Raw genomic sequence first — 17,937 nt, 5'->3', positions numbered from 1 at the left:
ATTTTTTTTCTCCCTCCGATTTCAGGAAACAGGACCATCGGTGGTTGCCATTCTCTGCACGCACGAAACGTTGCTTTGAGGGGCGGAGTGTAGCCACGCCACTGGCGTCCATGTCATCACTCCAGGCCATCATGTCCACACTCAACGTGTTCCAATAGTTTCACCGGTGTAGCACTAGTGTCGCACCGGTGTCACAACAATGCAGCGCACGAATACGCGCGTCTCACTTACTGTATTTTCTTTATTAACTTTCTCTCACCCGCAAACTACAGACAACAAACGAGAAGATATTTCTACAGAGTCAAACAAGGTGCGCGCGGTACACCGTATCAAAGGCGTCGCTTGAACATTTGGGCCATGTCGTATGTACAGGGTGTGGCAGAGCGGCGCGGTTTCTTCTTCCCTTTCCTCTACTTACAACGCGTCGCGCCAGCAATTCTTCCCGCGGAAGAACAACACGTATATGTATACGCCTGCGCACTCCACTAACGCGGCCATTTAATACACACGCACACATAATCGCCGACTGCCGCCTGCTACTCGAACCTTCACGCTGCTTAACTGCTCGGAAAGAACGCGACGAGAAAACAAAGGTCACGTGTCATGTGTGTCAGCGCATGCGCATTTATGCTCGTGTATGTAAATGTGTACTACTCTTATATGTATACATATATGCGAGTTCGACGCCACCGTTACTGGCGATTTGTACATTTTCAGAAAGAGAGAGGGAGCCTGGGAAGGAAACGAGGGTGCCAGAACTGGAGATCGGTGGAGTGCGGGGGGGGGGGGGGGACACTGCCTCGGCGCGGTTTCGTGCTCCTACACACACGTTCGGACGAGGCTCACTCTTCGGAGACGCTGCGGTCACGTGACGGAAGTCACGTGGTCTTATTCACGTGCCTGCGATTCGGCCCGCCTGGTGAACCGTGCGACTTCCCGACCTCCTTCGCCCACAAGACGTATAAAATCCACAAGGACGTCGGACTTTGAAAATCGAATAGCCGAAACAAAACAAGAAAAGGAGAAAGAGAAAGAAACGGTTACAGCGAGATTCGAAAATTTTGCTAAGAGTCGGCTTGAAGGAAGGAAATCAGGGGTAGGCGGCAGATGAGGGATCCCGCGCAGATTGTCACCATTGATGTGAGAAGAAGAATGAAATGATTGATGTCTCGCCTGGATTTTTGCCATCAGTCCAGTAAGAAATGTTAAGGAACAACGGTAAGAAGAGAAAAAGAAGAAAGCACTGCATGTAATGTCATAAAACGCTTTTTCATCTCTGCAGCGGTAATGTTAATCTTATTATTGCGATACACGTAGTAGCACATATTACTTCACAATGATACCATTTTAAAAACCGTTTCTTCCTTTGTCTGAGATCAACAACAGTAGTCACTACGTTGGGATGTCCTGAGCATTTAAAGCGATTGTATGCAATCGAATCGCTCGTTTAAATTTCTTCAAACGCACTGGATAGTCTTTCATGGAAATACACGAGTAAGCCATGTATCACGAAAGCACTGGCGTTGTTCACCGGCCAAACTTTTGCGGACTGAGAACGTTAAGTTCGCAGTCTTTGTCGAAAGTTTCGAAGCCACTTCGCTCGTGACTGACTGTGCTATGCGGTTTCTGCTGGTCCCTGACGACATTTGAAGCTGGACCTGCGTTTAACGTCCCGACTGGACAAACCGTAGAATGAGCTACGAAAACGTTGGAAATTTTCCTCTCTTATTTACTTGTTCTGTCTTGTCACCTAGTCATAACCCTCGTGTTTTGTACTCTTGAAAATGTTTAGGTGGAATTCGGTAGCTTTTGTAAGAAAAGTGTTTTGGAGGCTATGGAAATTCAGTAGAAATCTTCAGAATACTAACAATTAAGTTTGTAAGGGAAAGTATCTGGCAGCGCTACAGGCTGCACAAGCTTTAGAAAGAGTCCTCGGTGTTCAGAGACCGGAATCCCTGTTATGCGCACTATGGGGAAAAAACAAAAACTGATGTGCCCGATTGCCCCGCCTTCATCGACTCCACAAAATAATATATACGTGTTTATTTTTGGATGCTATCTGATAATGCGGGATTTTTCATTATGGGAGCTATGAAGTACAAGCTTTTATTCAGAGTAGGCTACCTTGGTGGATAGCGCTGACGAGGCGCAAAATGACCTGGATGCTTTTCACAAAACCTCTATGTACTCTGTCGCTTTGTTTTATTTCAATTGTACCTTTTTTGTGCTTTTTTGCGTAGATAAGGTTTAGGCGGATGGGTAGAGACAGAATGAAATTAAAGTACTATACTGTGGTACGCTCACGCGCTTTTTTATTACGCGGCTCCACAAAATAATATATATTCGCATAATAATATTCGCATAATATATATTCCGCATTAGTTTGCGGAATAATTTTACTGTCTAGTGACGTACAGACACATCTACACCTCCGTATGCAATGGTCCGCTCCCGTCGAGCGTGTGTACTTAGAAAAACAGCACAATACTACCGCGTGTCTCACTTCTTACATCTACGTACGCAACGAGCTTGTAGCAGTGACTCCAGGGTTGCCTTGCTCGTTCGCTTCCTCCAGAGTTTGCGTGTGGGCCTAACACTGGAATAGCCACCTTGTTTTTTTTTTTATCTCAACGCTTTTGAAAGACACTATAATCTACCGGAATACGCGGCAGAGAGGCTGTTTTGATGCCCTACAGAAATTTCCGCCTGGGTTTCTAAACGCCAACATGCTCACGTACACTCGAACTATTCGCTGGGGGAGCAGCCATATTTCACGTTTCATCCGGAAGTCCTGCCCTGTCTGTTACATATTGCACCTGCGTGTTCGTTCATTACTTTGTCGCTGCTAACACGTCGCATAAATGCGCGCTATGCGAATGACGGCCACCGATATTGTGCTGACAACGCACGTACAGTCATCGTCAAAACGCTGCGAAAGCACTCGGCGAGTGGAAAGATTGTTCACCGTACCCTATGCTTAGTTGTTACTTAAAATGTCTCAGGCGCCTCTTCAGCTAGAAACATTACGGTCCTCCAAAATGGCCTCCTGTTTTGGAGCTGCGGAATCGCCCGACAGGACCCACGATTTGGCCATGAACGCACGGTACCGGGCAGTGGCTTGGAAAATTTTGACGAAGGGTGTAGTAGCCACGTTAGCGTTTCGCAGGTTTTCGTCCGCTCCTGTGGCGGAAAACCACAGAAAAACTTCACTTTTTTTTTCTGCGGGATAGCTTATGGCTGCGTTGGATGCGTATATTCTTAAACATGGAGATAGTCAGCTGTTGGGTCGACAAGCGCAAAACCAACTTCGGAACAGCGGCGAGACCTAATTCCGGCAGGCTGCCTAGATAAGTAGCTAACTGTGCCATCTAAACGGGGTTCTGAAAGGTGGTGTCAAAGCTGTTCGAGATCGACGAAAAGAAATTTGGTACGGGATCCAAAAGGAAGCAGAAATCCGACATCAAAAGCAAACATGATGGCCGAAACGGGTTGCCAACATAGTAGGTTTCGTTTGTGCCGTAGCGCTGCTTGTTACGTCGTGCTGTTTGGAGGGCCACAATGCTACTCACACTACCGCACAAATCAGCACATAAGCTGCGACGATGATAATGAAATAAACTGCACGCTAAGAGGAATTTGGCAATGCGACATTTTTGTTCTCCTTGCTTATGTCAATTCCTTCGCTTGCTTGCTTCTTGCGTGTGTGTTGAACTAACGTTGGCAAGAATGAAAGAAACAAAGGAACACACAAAACAGTCCAAAAATGTTTTGTCTTGGGATTAATGTGATTACTGAAGTCGAAACGACATTTCTTTTATTGTTAGGTGATTATTCGTAGTTGTTACTTGTGTACGCGGCTAAATATTGGCTCCAAGGGTAACCTCCTCGGTCGGAACAATTATTGTAACTCACGGTAGTAAAACAAAAGGCTGTGCAACTCGCCTCACTCAAAATGCATGCAGTATGGGTGTGCGGGACTCTTGCTATACGTAATCGGCCGCGTTCGGCGGTTGCGCTAGTTGTCTTGCAAAGAAAATAAACACTAGAGCCACGCGCGGCAAAGATTCCAGCTGATTACGACATACTGACACGCTGGAGAGCAGAATGAACCCGTTGGCCGAGAAATATCTCGTGCTGTCCCTTCCCCCCCTTTAATTTACCTTCCAGCTGTGTGCCCTTTCGCGGTTTCTACTTTAGAATTCTTTGCCTTTCTAGCGGTCGGGAAAGGCTGTCGAGCTGCAACGTGTCAGCTGATGGATATATTGTTGCTTCATATGTGCAAAATCGAGTTCGAAGGATAACGAGGACACAGCCGAGCCTGGCAAAATGATTTTACTTAACGAGCTTTCGTTACTTAGAACTAAAGGGGCTCATAGTTTTTTCAAGCACACTTCGCCATCTTCACACTCAAAGAAGGTAGCTTTGATTAAAAAAAAACAAAGAACAATTCAGGAACCCCCGAGCACTTTCAATGCATAGCATGTGGTTCCTCTGTCTGGTGGTACAGACATATTGCCAAGCGCCGCTGAAAACCTTGTACCAAAGAAAAAAAAAGAGCGAGAAGAACAGGAAGAAAAAGGAAAATGATGCCTTGTGCAAACAAATACGAGGTGAGATTGCTTTTAAACTGACAGCTCACTTCAAAGCTGCGTGTGCAGGGATTACCGTGCTAAGCTACAAGGTTCTTGTATATTTCGACTCCCGCTCTTCAAGTGGAGCTCGAGCCATCATTTTAAACAAGTTTACTTGACTCGATGCGAGTACTGAACGCCTTCAGAGGTGCCATCTGGACAACCACGCCACTTAATACCGCTCTTTAGTCACCTCTGCTGTAGGCCAAGTTCCAGTGGAATGAATGATGCTGATATGAAGGCGCTTAGCTCAGTGAACAATTCTCTGTTTGTGTCTCCTTTCCTTGCATTAAGAAGAAGGTAAAATTTTGAGCCATGCTACAGCTTGTATTAAACAAACAAACAAACAAGCAAAAACAAAGCGAGCAGCTGGTTGAACCATATGTGCGGCCATGCTGGGTGCTCAAAGTTGCTTCGTAAGAAAGAAAAACCGCTAGAAGCAGCGGAGCCGTTTGAAACCGCACACGACCTCTGTGCGCACAACGGGGTCGGTTTATTCAGCTCTCCTGCGTGTCTTCCTCGGCGCATGTCACTCAGTCACGTGACCCATAAACGAGAAAGGGGGGGGCACGCGAATTGGGTGCGCTCGCCGCACGGGGGCGTGTCGAAGCAAGCGCACGACTCTTGTCAGGTACGGAGCGCACGATCTGTGTGTGTGTGTGTGTCTGTGTCTCACCGAAGGAAAGAGAAAACGCCTTCGATGGTGGGATCAGGGGAGCGGGGATCTCTGGAGACCAGGCAGGGCCGGATCAAGCGAGCTGTTCTTGCCTCACTCAACTGGAACGCTTTTGAGCTAAGATGCGCGCAATGGATGGCTTGCTTTTCGAGTGCAGTTCGCGCGCCTGTGTAGTGTAGTTTTGTGTAGTGTAGGCGTGGCTTAGCGTAGTTTTGTCGGCAGAAGAAGCGACAAGCTTACGGGTGAAATGATAAAGGCAGAAATAACATCGCGGCATGTTTTCCAGATGTGCGAAAACCACAACCGTGGGCGTTTCAGATAACGAGTTGACCTAACCAAGAAAAGTAAATCGCGCATGCCAAATGGCGGTGTAGTTTCAGGACTAACACGGCTCGCTGAAAGCTTTGTCGGTAGTTCGCGCTTGTCTGTCGTCACTTCTGCCGTCCGTCGTCGTGTTCCTGCACTACGATTTGTTGTAATGTCGAACCCTTTGCCAATGGTCGGTCATCTTCGCTAGTACAGAGTCAGCATTGGTCGAAATTTTCTCGTAATAACTCTAGCGTAAGATATCTTTGTGAATACGGACCCTGAACTTCATTTCTTGCACAGCGGGCTCTGCTAGAGCTGCTTTGCTGATTTGTGCGCCTCTGTGTCGCTCATTTCTGAGCATGCTCGCATTGCAATCATCGTTTGAGCGCTGGAAGTAGGGTTTGAAATTTGTTAACAAGAAAGCTGGACGTCTCACGCACGATGCTGCGGAATGCGTTCTTCAAGAAGTCTCGCAAAACAAGCTTAGGCGACAGTTTCGTCTTATTGCGAGGCTTATTAAGTTATAAGCGCAAGGTCGAACAAGCGTTCAGCCTGGAAGTTGCTACGGAGCAGCTGTAAAGATCAATGTCTGCGAAAGTTTTGGCAAAATATCAGTGCAGTCTTCCAAAGCGTGCGCCGCTCTTGCCGATTTTCGCGTCAATTTGGTATGGTTAACGCACTGTTGGAATACACTTTAAACTGTTAGTTAGGAAAGACCAGTACGGTTTAATGGTGAAGCAAATGTACCTTGCCTGCTTAGCCAAAACTATTACCGCAGAAACGTAGCGATCTCTAGACTGTGCTCAAATTTGATTACACGGCCGAAGTGTTTTAATTGGAGGTTTGTTGCTCAGTCTGTTCATAATTTCCTTTTTTTTAAATTTTCACTTGACAACAATTCAAGCTCATTAGGCAGTATACCTCCAAGTGTGATTCTGTTGTGATTTTGGCTTCCGAGTTCGCAAGCAACATGGCAATCGCAATCGCAGTGCAATCGCTACCTGCGATCGCGCTCACCCAAAACTGAACGCAACGTAAAAGCTCGCTCATCCGGCCCTGCTCCTGTCTAAGGTTACCGAGTTACAATGTGGTAATCACGTGACTGCAGCCGATCACGGAGTCAAACACTTTCACGACAAACCTGCGACAAACTAAACGTGATTATACTGTCAAGCAGACAACCGTTTGTTTTCGCGCTTGCCGACTCCGAATTCCTTCGAATCAATATTAAGCAGGAAAGCTGAATAGAATGACGCAGAGTCAATACTAGACGTGGACGCCGCTTGCCGTTCAAGCCGGGTTCAAACGAAGTCAGTGAACAAGCCTGTGCAAAGATTTCGCCAGTCCGGTCGTTGGGGCTGGGTGCGGAAGCTATAACGTGGTCGGTTAACGCTCGGGACGACATACCTTAACCGATATCTTTAAAGCTGAATCTCACGTGATTGTAAAACATTGAAACAAAAGTGCCACATCTTACTTTGTGTGAGGACAGGAGTAAAAAGAAAATTGGCTTTACATTTTGATTCAATGGCTACAGGTAGGTTCATTCTCAATCATGAATAAGTGGACACAACCTGCAACGTCTTGCAAGTTCATTCATTTTCGACCGAAGTTGACGAGTAGACCTACGGAAGGCAACCACTAGATAACAGCTCTCACGTTGAAATGATGCTCAATCTACATGTACCACCCGCAATAATATGATCGTAAAAGAGTCCCATACGAGGCTTTCGTTCAGTCGCAGCGAAATCACCCCACAGCGAAGTCGAGTCTAACATTGGGTATGACACCGAGGTGAAACCTCTAGCACGTGTGTGTTTGGATTAACCGTAGATTTCGTGTGTAAGACGAGACCTTCCTCATCTGCAAAGAACGAGTTTCGTCGGCCCTTTTTCGAGCATCAGAAATCGAAAGCAAACCGAGACGTCAAAGCGAAATCGTCCTCTTGAAAACCGCCGCATTTTGGAAAACGAAGGAAAAGTCAGTCTGCAGGAGACGCATCGAGTCTGTTGTAGCGAACAAAAACCCAGATTTTATTTTGAGATTCGTTTTATAAATGATCTACCTACAAGGCCTTTCCAGTTTCCATGTTTTTCTGTCAACACTGACAGGGCGCGCCACTCTACCTTGGACAACTCGTAGGTTGCGCCTTGAGAGAACACTCGGCCTTACTGTATACAGCGTTTCTTATAGGACCTAACTGCATGTTCGCGGTGAAAACGGAAAAGCGTTTCTTGCCCGTGACGCGACTATGCAAAAGGCTTTCTCTGTGATACGAGGTGTCTCAAGTTCTACGCCTATCAAAAAGCGAAAGAAAGGAAACAAGCCGGGTTAACGGAGGCTGCAGTGCAGACACTGTTTCAAGCCGTGACGCACTTGCTCTGGACAGCGCGACAGGACCTTCAGAATGACAGAGTGCACAGAAGGACGCACTCGGAAGGATGAAGCCTAACTTCTCGCGACACTAACAGCGTGCGCTGAGAGATTTGACTGAGACAGTGGCCAACGGATCTCGTCAGATTGAGCCGTCGAAAATGACGTCCGGCGGGTGCACCATGCTTTGATCGTGTTTCGTTCTGTCTGTGCCACTTAGGCACGGCTCGGCTTGGCTCGTCTTCACGGCTAACTAGGTATGCTACATGCATGGCACCATGCGCGTGCCAACTGGGTTTCGAATTTAAACGCAGTGTGCGCCTGTCTGAATTATATACTTCTAAGTAATCAACCTCCACAATGGTACAGATAGAATACATACGGGACATGCCCCGCATGTTTCCAGGCATAGCCACATTCAGGCCATTATAATTGTACCTGTATTGTTTGGATATAACTCTCTTTTAGGCCGGTATTGCGTTCTGCCTTCACTCTTGCGATCATCTCGCCATTGGTGTTGATAAGCTTTTCTTTATGGTATGTTATTTGCTGTATATTCGTTTTCTTACACATTACCTCTTAAATTTCTGCAAATCCTCATTCTTAACTACGTGCGCTGGAGCAGGCGTTGTAACACTTTACATTCACTTCGTTTGCTTCTTTTTCTTTCGAGAGTTTGAATGAAGTGTCCTGCGGAAGGTCGAGACTGAGAGGGGCACCATCAGCTACAGAATCGTCGCTGTAGCTTTACGGTGTGCTCAACCATATACTTCGAACTTTAGCCTCGGCCCTTCGCTCGTTTAAACAAGTGCGAACCGTTATTTTCACTGGCCAGAGCATGCGCGGCGACGTATAAACAAACTCTGCGCCCTACCAGCCCGACGCGTAAATTTGCGAAGGCTGGAAACGCTAACGACGTACAAACTCAGCTTAGCGCTCTTACATGCACGCACGCACACACACGCACAGACTAACACGAGCAATACACTGGCGCGCACTAACAATATACAAGAGGGTCTGCATCGCTTCCACGTTCAAGTCGAAGGCCCGTCAGCTTATGTTGTTCCACTACTAAAACAAGTCTTCGCCTCAGTATCTCCGCATACCCACGTCAACACACCTTCCTTACACCTTCATAAACGACCATTCCTCGTACACAGAACTTTGGTGACGTAATCTATTCGCTCGGAGAACCAGCGCTCTAAATCTTCTCGCACACTGAACGACAGAAGGAATCACGGAATACAAAAACGAACTAACGCGTCCTGTCGTGTTGGTTGTGTGAACCCGAACTGGGCTGCCGACGTGCTCAGCGCGAATGCCGCGTGATTAAACGGCTAGCTGGTGAAGCAGCTTGCTCAATTCTAGCGGCTGGCGACAGTTTCGCGAACTCAAGCTCAAAGCGTATCAACATCCACAGTGAAGAGCTACAGAATGGCCATCGGGAACGGGAAGTGTGAGGCTGGGTGAGGAGAGGGGTGAACGCTTGCCGAACGCTAGGTGACTTTCACATCACGTGTTCGCGACGCAGGGTACAGTATGTCAACTTTTTCGCTTTGCCGAGCCTATATATATATACGGAGAACAAGGTACAAATCCCAGTTTCGTAAAAACTAACGTCGGCGCCGGTGAGAGAATACGGCCACCGGCGTTCCGACTCTGACTGGAAAGTCAATGTCTCGGGGGCTCTCGTACACATTTCCGAACGTACACTGATTGCAAAGGTCTTGTACATGTATGCCGCAACAACGGCTACACCCCCGGCTCGTTACACTGTAATATGTGAGCCGGGTTCGAAGAAAGAACCAATACACCACCGCTCAAGAGTTGTGGCAGTACCAACTGCAGACGCGTGTAAACATCGGTCACTCGAAAAACCCCTCATTCCTCACGTCGCTTTAACACGCCACAGATATCCCGACATCTTGAAGTGTACACAGGTGAGCTAACCTGTGTTTTCCACACTTCTTCACATGTGTTTTTTTCCGAGCAATCTCCAGCAACAGCAACTGCCGACACCTGTCCCAACGGACAGCAACTCCTTCGAGGTGAAACAGAAACATCACCTTATACCTGTCCACCCGCACTACCCGATCAGGTTCGTCCGTTAGAATGATGCTATGTCTTCTGAGTCCGGCAGCAAGACGCGTCTACGATTTGCAATTGTTCGTACTCTGGTTGTTGTCCAGTGCGAGCAAGTGGCTCAGTCCTGTCTGTCATGGACCAAGTCGTGTCCACCACTCAGAAAGAAAGACGGCATTGCGAGAACAGCTCTCAAAGGCGGCTGAAGCCAGGCGGTTGAAGCAAGACACGTGACCACAAGGATCAATGTACCATATTTGCGCTTTTAAATAAAGTACTCACGATGTCCATGCGGCTCGGTAATGATGGTTTTGATTGCTTCCGCGCTGCAGTAGCGATTGTTTATCCTGCATAAAAAGGTGGCCACGTAGGACTGAAAGTTCTCGAACTTGTCATCTACACAAAATTTAGGCGGGCTGACGTAGTAGCAGAAGACATGAAAATTAAAGTCGTGATACCTAGCCGCGACCCTGGCATTTGCTACTGAAATCTTATCGACAGGGCGCTGTGCTATGGACGATGAGTTAGAATGATCAGATTCAAAGGTGGGAACAACAAAACTGGCGAAGCAGCACAAAAGCAATGTGCACACTCTGAGCTATTATTTCAAAGGGAGAAGAGAAGTGAATCTGCAAACAATCCTTGCACAAGAAATATTTTTGTGTGCTTAACTTCTTTTTTTTAAACATGTCTTTCAGTGTCAGATATTGGCAAGAGCATTCACAAAAGGGAGTTTTGAGCCCCGGACAAAGCTCCCTCACGGCCTCGGCTAAAGAAATGGCTCCGTTAGTCGTTTGCGTCTTTACCACTGTGGAAACGGTTTCTGCGCTCTCCAGTCGTCTCCGCCTCCCTTTCTTGAAATTGGTGACTGAAAGTATTGCTCACTCTCTTTAACCTGCCGAACTACAAGTTTCCTGCCATTCCTCCGTCCTCGCGAATCTCCAGCCAGATCCTGCAGACAATGCCGTCTTCACAGCTTCACCCGCCGTCCCAGTGTCTTCTCTACACTCCTCACCTGCCATGACCTTCCGCCCTTGAGCACCTGTTCTTCGCCTTGTTGGCGAGAACCCTACAAACACTACCACTACTATACACTGGCGCCCGGCATGCAGCCGAAACCACAGCCGAAGAACACAGCCCTCCCGCAGGAGGCGGTGGTGGCGGCGTAGGCAGTTCCACGACTCTTTCTCTCTCTCCCTCTCTGCAGTTTTCCCTCGGCACGGCGCGGCGAGCGGGCCACCACCACACAGCACAGAGAGCGAGGGAAACGAGACACGTTGCATATTGCGCCGAGTGGACGGGGCCGGACACCCTCCCCCTTCCCCTTGGTCTTTTTCACATTTTGAGCGGTCGAGACGGGGACGCGAAGGCTAGGAGCGTTCCTCATAAGTACTCGACGATATCACACTTGATGGATGGGTAGCTGGAGTAGAGGGCAGTCCTGTCCTGCACCATACGGCTGAAGAGGAACGGCAGCAGCGGGGCGCCGTCGGGTTCGATCAGCGACACCGTGGCGGCGCCCGACGGGGACGTGGCCTGCTGGTGGTGCGAGGACGACGGCTGCTCGGGGCCCCGCAGGGCTCCGAGACTCTTGGCCCGCCGCCGCACGCTCATCTGCTGCTGCTGCTGCTGGGGGCTGGCCTCCGGGGCTGCTGGCGCGGACGGGTTTGCGGTGGCGGCACCGGTGGCGGGTGGAAGGAAGGAGAAAACGAGTGTTACGAAATGGCGAATCTCAGAAGAGTGCAGATTTAGGTGCACGTTAAAGAACCCCTGGTGGTCGAAATTTCCGGAGTCCCCCAATACGGCGTGCCTCATAATCAGAAAGTGGTTTTGGCACGTAAAACCCAATACTTTAATTTTTTTAACCTCAGTAGAGTGCAGGCAGCGTTCTTATGCAATGTGTCCTTCACCTCGTTCCTCCCATTATCGTCCCCCATTGTGACCCTTTTTCTTCCCCTTCCCTTACGTAGAGTAGCAGGCCAGATGCTACATTTCCCGGCGACCTCTCTTCATTTTCCAATCATTAAACTACTTCTCTCTCTCTCTTGCTAAGCATTCCGTCGTACGAAACGCAACGGAACATCCCCCTAAAAAGAGAGTTGAGCGTCGGCAGCAGCAATGCTCACTTCGGTTTCTTTTGCTGAAATTGTCTCACTATACGGCTATAATCACTTTACCCCGACGCAAAATGACACCATTCTGATAGCGACAAGAAAGAGGTTTATAGGAAGATGGAGAACCTATGTAATGAGCTGCGGTCGAAAAAGAGGTGTCGCTAGAACCAACGTCGTTTCGACAAGGTGAGGGCCCTGACAAGGACGGTTCTGCTTGTCGAAACGTGGCTCCAGAGACATTTCTTGTACTATCAGTATCGACAAAGTTCTTATCGTCTTTCTTGACAACATCTGTGGGACGTCTTCTGCACAACCACCCACAAAGAGGCATCGATTGTTCCGACAGAACGAAGCAAAAGGAAGAGCGCATACACAGGTTACACAGGTCACACAGGTCGCGCAGCCTAGTAACATAGCCGCTTATTTCGTCTCCGTTGAAAGTACTTTAAGTAAAAAATACTTACGCAGGTGTTTCACAGGAACATGATACATGCCCGGAATGCCTGCTTATGATCTACTTTTAGCTAGAGCACGCTCACTGCTCCAAAAGGCGGCATTATATTGCAGTATGAAAGCATGAATTCGCTTTCAAGCTTTCAATGTCTGTCCTCTTGCTGCGTGATACGGCGCAGCTTGAAAGCTTACCTAATTCACTGCGTTATTAGCAAGCCATCGTTTCCGTTTCATGCGTAGGCTCGCGCAGGCATCCATGCACTTTCGTAAGCCACGTGACAGCAGTAAAAAGCGTCGTTGCTGCGCAAATGTATAAAAAGAAACGAGGTTCTGCTGTGCGCTCATGCGGTGGTCGGTGTAACCCAATTCACGGAAGTGCAGAGAAAAGCCCCTTCTATCAATGCGTACCGGGGCATTAAACAACTTGCTAAAGCCGTAGCACATTTAATCTGATCCCGTTCTGCAGTATGTTCAGAGGCCATACACGCACGCCTCTTTTTCAACTTTTTTCAGCTGTAGTCATTTAGCTGGCAACACGGGACTATTACCCGTACACATTATTTTTCCATGTTATGTGTAAATTTCCTTTACTCACCATGTTACGGCCGAGACGGTGAAAAGTAACCAGAAAAAAAGATATTGAGACGTCTATTAAAAGTAATCTTACCCATCTGGCTGCCATAGCAAACGGGAAGCAGCCAAGAGAGAAGCCAAAATTGCAGTGCATGTAGCATGAATGAAAAGACCGGCGGATGTTTCAGGAAAATGCTTATAGCGTGAATTGTAGATGGCCGGAAGCATAAAAAAGCATAGAGTGATTCATTCACGCGCTTGCAGAGTTTCGCCATTCTGTGACAGGAACATAACTGCATGCACTGTTCGGCTCGGTTACACTATGAAAAAGAAAGCATGTTTGCGTCACTCTGGCACAGCTTGAGCAACGTTTTCCATAGAAGCGTGGCGTTTCATTTGCGTGAAGCTGAGCGGTTAGTGCGTGGGCGACAGCGAGTGTGATGTGCACACGTGTGCGTTGCCCATTCCGGGCGATGTTAAAACTTACACTCATCTGACTGGAAGTCTTGGCAGTCCTGGTCTGGAAGCGCAAGCAGAGGCGACAACTCTGCGGGAGGTCAAAAGTCATCGAGTTTATTTATTTACCCTGAACGTCCACGACACTCGTCACAGTGGAGACGAATGTAAAGCTGATATGCACATGTCATTTTTTTTCTACATGGATCCTTGTGCCGGTGACGACACTGCTAGACGCGCAGAACTATGTCTGTCGCTTATCAGCAACGGTTTCAAATCGAGGACAGAAGACAAAAATAAAATAAAATAGCAGCGTGAAAGTGGCTGCTGGTCACTTTTCCATTCTCACGTGGCACTGCGTTGTTTGCATGAATTTCGTGCAAAGTCTCGGCGGGGGCGACTTGTTAGGGTCCCACGGTGCCACGTGTTCGCGGAGAAGGCTCAAAATTCAGATTTGTCAGAAATACCAGCAACAGAGAAACAAGTGCGCAGTAACTGTAAACAGGGGCGTGTCAGGACAAATATTACTGTTGCGATTTCTAGGTTTAGCTGGCGGGGATGGCGTGTGACGCACTCGAGAATCGAAGAAGTTGTCACCGTTACAGCAGCGCACGCAAACCACAGCGTTTTCCCGTTGCCAGCTGGGCTTCGGATGCGGTGCCCATGCGAAGCCATCTTTACGTGTCTTCAGCGATAACACACTGGCTCGCCAAGAAGTGTTACTTTCCCAGCTCGGCGAGCCGCGGATCGTCATGGCGCAACGCTGCTCCTTGGCGTGTGTTATCGCTTCGAGACCTAGGCACAACGAATCGAGAAAAAAAAACAATAATAAAACCACCGGCGGAAAGCACAGCGGGCTGACGCCCACAGAAGCCGCGAAATAACGAAGCTGAATGATAACTCGACAATTTGCGTATCCGGCTTTTCAACTACACATCGATGCAGCCCATTAGTTCAACTCCCAGTTACAGTGGTGGGCGCTGTTTAGTTTACCTAAACGTTCCTAAATTATACCTATCAATTTTGAGGATAGGAAAGGGGCGACAAGAATTGAAGCGCGATGGGAAAGGACTACCTGGACAAGAGACAGTAAAACCATGCTCACTGCTGTCGCTGTAAAATTTCACGAAGGGAGTGATACCTTCTCGCCGTGGGCATTGTGGGAATGTGCTTATATTACGGCTTTTGTGTTTCACGTAACTTGAACCGGACTGAATATCCTGCAGCGCCTCCTATATCTCTGCAGCTCCGCTGTTTCTCCATCGAATTCCTACGAACGCAAGTTTCGGTATTCCAAACGTGAAGTCGATATGTCATGTAATTCGCAAACGTTTCAAGCATCCAGCAAGCTTTGAGAAGAACCCCAATTGGCTGGTCATTTCCTATGCCCTATGTCCGCATAAAAGAAAAAAAACATCGCCTGCAGCTTTGCGATTTCTCCAACTTTAAGGCGCGCTTCGTACGTACACTGTAAACGGAAATAACTCCGAGGTGGGAGTATACTGCTTGTCCTCTAGCGACCCCCCGGTTCGGAGTTTATTATGCTCCGTATGATCGGAGTAGAATTTTTACTCCGCACGAGCGGAATTTTTGCGTGGAATTATGGGAGGTTTTTTTCTGTCTTTTTTTATTTTTTGCTTTGCAATTGACGGAGTTTTTTCGAGGTGCAACGGGAGTATAAAAAGAGGCATCGCGTCAGTTTGCGCGAACATGTTTACATGCAGAGGCTGCTGGTCAAATTTCGAAATATGCACACGAGACCGCGTCAAATTCGATGAAACAAGTCAATGAAAGCACATATATCATGACATACATAAACATTCCAGAAACGCCCAATGCAGAAATTTGAAAGACATCCTACGTACACGCGATACTCAAGATGCAACGGTGCCAGTATATATAGCCACGATACTGTGTGCCTCGAAACCGCCAAGGGAGCAGCTGTGCTGTTTTCAGAATTACGACTCACATGCTCGTTCATACGAGATCCGCGTCTTTGAAACTAACAGAATACCTTAATCAACACAAAACTGTTAATTCAAAATAGTGAGATAAAAAAAGTTAATGGCGTTATTTTTCAAAACTATGCCATTCTGTGAGTGCTGAAGCGACTTCGCACACTGCCGGCGTTCGCGGCCAAAAAGTAGTGCGTTAGTTACAGTAAGCTAGAAAAATGTAAGTGCATGTGCTGCATAGCAAAATTACATTTTTTCGATATAGTGGTAGCGTAGCAAGAAATTATTACGTGTGAGCATGACCCGCAGCAGCCGACGTAACACCGAAAAATGCGCAGACATACATTTTATACACCGCACTACTTGCTCTGAGTACAAACAATCTGTCTCGGTTGCGAAAAGGAGCTACATCGCTGATCTGTCGAGTGAACCCCTAAACTCGTAGCCAGCAGGCATGCGTCAAAATCAGTGTCTCGGATAGAGCGTAATGTTAATGCAATATCGGAAGCAACGACGTGACCAAAACCTATATGCGCGATAACAATTCGATTCACATCGCTGAATAAGAAGCTTTATTTTAAGCACACATATATACTTATGTCCTACCGTTTTTCTTCGGGCGAGGATATCCGTTCACAGATAAATAAAAACAGTTGCTTGCACTCCGGTCTTTCTCACTGGCAATACAGCACCGCAACGAACTTGGGTTACGCCATTCATGCGCGACTAGCACGGATGTCGTCGCTCGAACAGTGGCTGCTGTTGCCATTGCTACGCGGTCCTTACAAACATTACACCGGACGTTGTCAGCATGTACTCAAAAGGACATAGAAGTGGCATTTCACGTACTGAAGAACACAAGACAGGGTGACGCAGCACGGAAACAGCCAGAACGTGAGCCGACATCACGAGCCAGTGAGCAGCTTCGAGGTATACCTAAGCCTTTTTCCGCACTTGAAAACGTGGTTCTTGCAATCATCGTTGTCAGCAAAGTGATCACAGCTAATGTACTTGAAGCTGAGATACAGTGAGCTTCAGGCATGCCTATAACACTTTCTGGAAGGAGATACGGGAAACAAATTGACGAAACGCTGTCACGGAACGACACTTCACAGACGTAAACAAACCGTCAGCCATGAGCACTGCCCGCTCCGCCGAACGCGCCCGGTCGCTGGCGAGGCGCACAGCCTCATGGGAAGCGCCACGTGACTAACCTGTATCGGCGGAGGGGAGTTTTTCAAAACTCCCTGTCGGAGTTTCACGGGAGAACAAAATTTTTAAGCGGAGTAAAATCGCGTCATGTCGCCTTAATACTCCGGCAGCTTGCCAGCGGAGTGAAACGAGGGAATGGCGCTGTTTTGCTCCCATACATCGGAGTAAATATTTGAGGAGGGGAGGTTTTAGGGCACATCACCTCTTAAAAACTCTCAGCTGGGTTTATTTTCGTTTACAGTGTATAGTTTTAACTTGATAAGCCCGATACTCCTCTAACGACGCGCTGTTGGATGCCCCAAATGGCTCCAAAGTGCGATCAACAGAAATTATGTAACTTCCCCGAACGGCACCCAACTACTCAACACACGTATACCTTTGCACACACATCACCTCCAACATGTCCAACATACTCTCAAACTTTAATTGCAGTCGTTCTAATGGTTTTCTCAATGCATATTTCTCGACATTTGGAGCAGACTCTCTGGAGCTGACATGCTCCATCCCATGTAGTCTCAATGACACCTAAGCTGTAGAAAACAAAAGAGAAAAAAAAGAAAGGAAACGAAAATGAAAAGAACTTTCTTCACAAATCAAGGCAAAGCAACGGAGGCAGAGCGCGCTGAAGTAAGAGCGCTGTTCAAAGTAGCCACACCTTCTCATCCGAGTTAAATTTACGTTGCGAAGAAAGAACATCACAGTTACAACAGCCAACACAAGACAAAATACAGCACCGAACGTTAAAATTGGTTGAGTTTTACGCTTTCCCTTTCTTCCGCGTTTGGGCAAATGCGAAATCGTCGTGTGTGGAAGCTATACTGATTCGATATGTATTCCAGAACGCTGAAGCGCTGTCACTCTCTGCCGGTCTACACGATAAAATAATGTACTTGCATAGAATTGAATCAGGGTGTAAAACGGTAAATAAGCCTCACACCTCGTTGGGTAGAAAGGTGCGAGTTATAAACCGATTTACAGCCTTACACAATTTTAAGGGTGCACATCATTTTACAGTGTACTTGGCGCAGTAAATCGCGTGCAGTAACATCGCCCCTGTAGCTTTGCCTTCGCGCGTTTTAATGCAGTTGCATCTAATCGGTAAG

General features: G+C 47.6%; 1 protein-coding gene across 4 annotated transcripts in view; it reads right to left on the bottom strand.

Annotated features, from left to right (window-relative positions):
- Window positions 1-235: 235 nt before the first annotated feature.
- LOC139049756 (gamma-aminobutyric acid type B receptor subunit 2-like) overlaps window positions 236-17,937 on the bottom strand; it is a 389,157-nt gene continuing 371,455 nt past the window's right edge. For 3 of the 4 annotated variants that reach the window (XM_070525558.1, XM_070525559.1, XM_070525556.1), the window contains exons 20-21: window positions 13,699-13,758; window positions 236-11,720 (exon numbers count right to left, since the gene is read on the bottom strand). In XM_070525558.1, coding sequence (XP_070381659.1) covers window positions 11,455-11,720; window positions 13,699-13,758 — 326 coding nt within the window. In that variant the 3' untranslated portion in view covers window positions 236-11,454. The remainder of the gene's footprint in view (window positions 11,721-13,698; window positions 13,759-17,937) is intronic. The other variant, XM_070525557.1, reaches the window with a different exon arrangement.

The sequence above is a fragment of the Dermacentor albipictus genome, chromosome 9, assembly GCF_038994185.2.
Source record: "Dermacentor albipictus isolate Rhodes 1998 colony chromosome 9, USDA_Dalb.pri_finalv2, whole genome shotgun sequence".
NCBI lineage: Eukaryota > Metazoa > Arthropoda > Arachnida > Ixodida > Ixodidae > Dermacentor > Dermacentor albipictus.
This window is presented reverse-complemented; position numbering and strand designations above follow the sequence as displayed.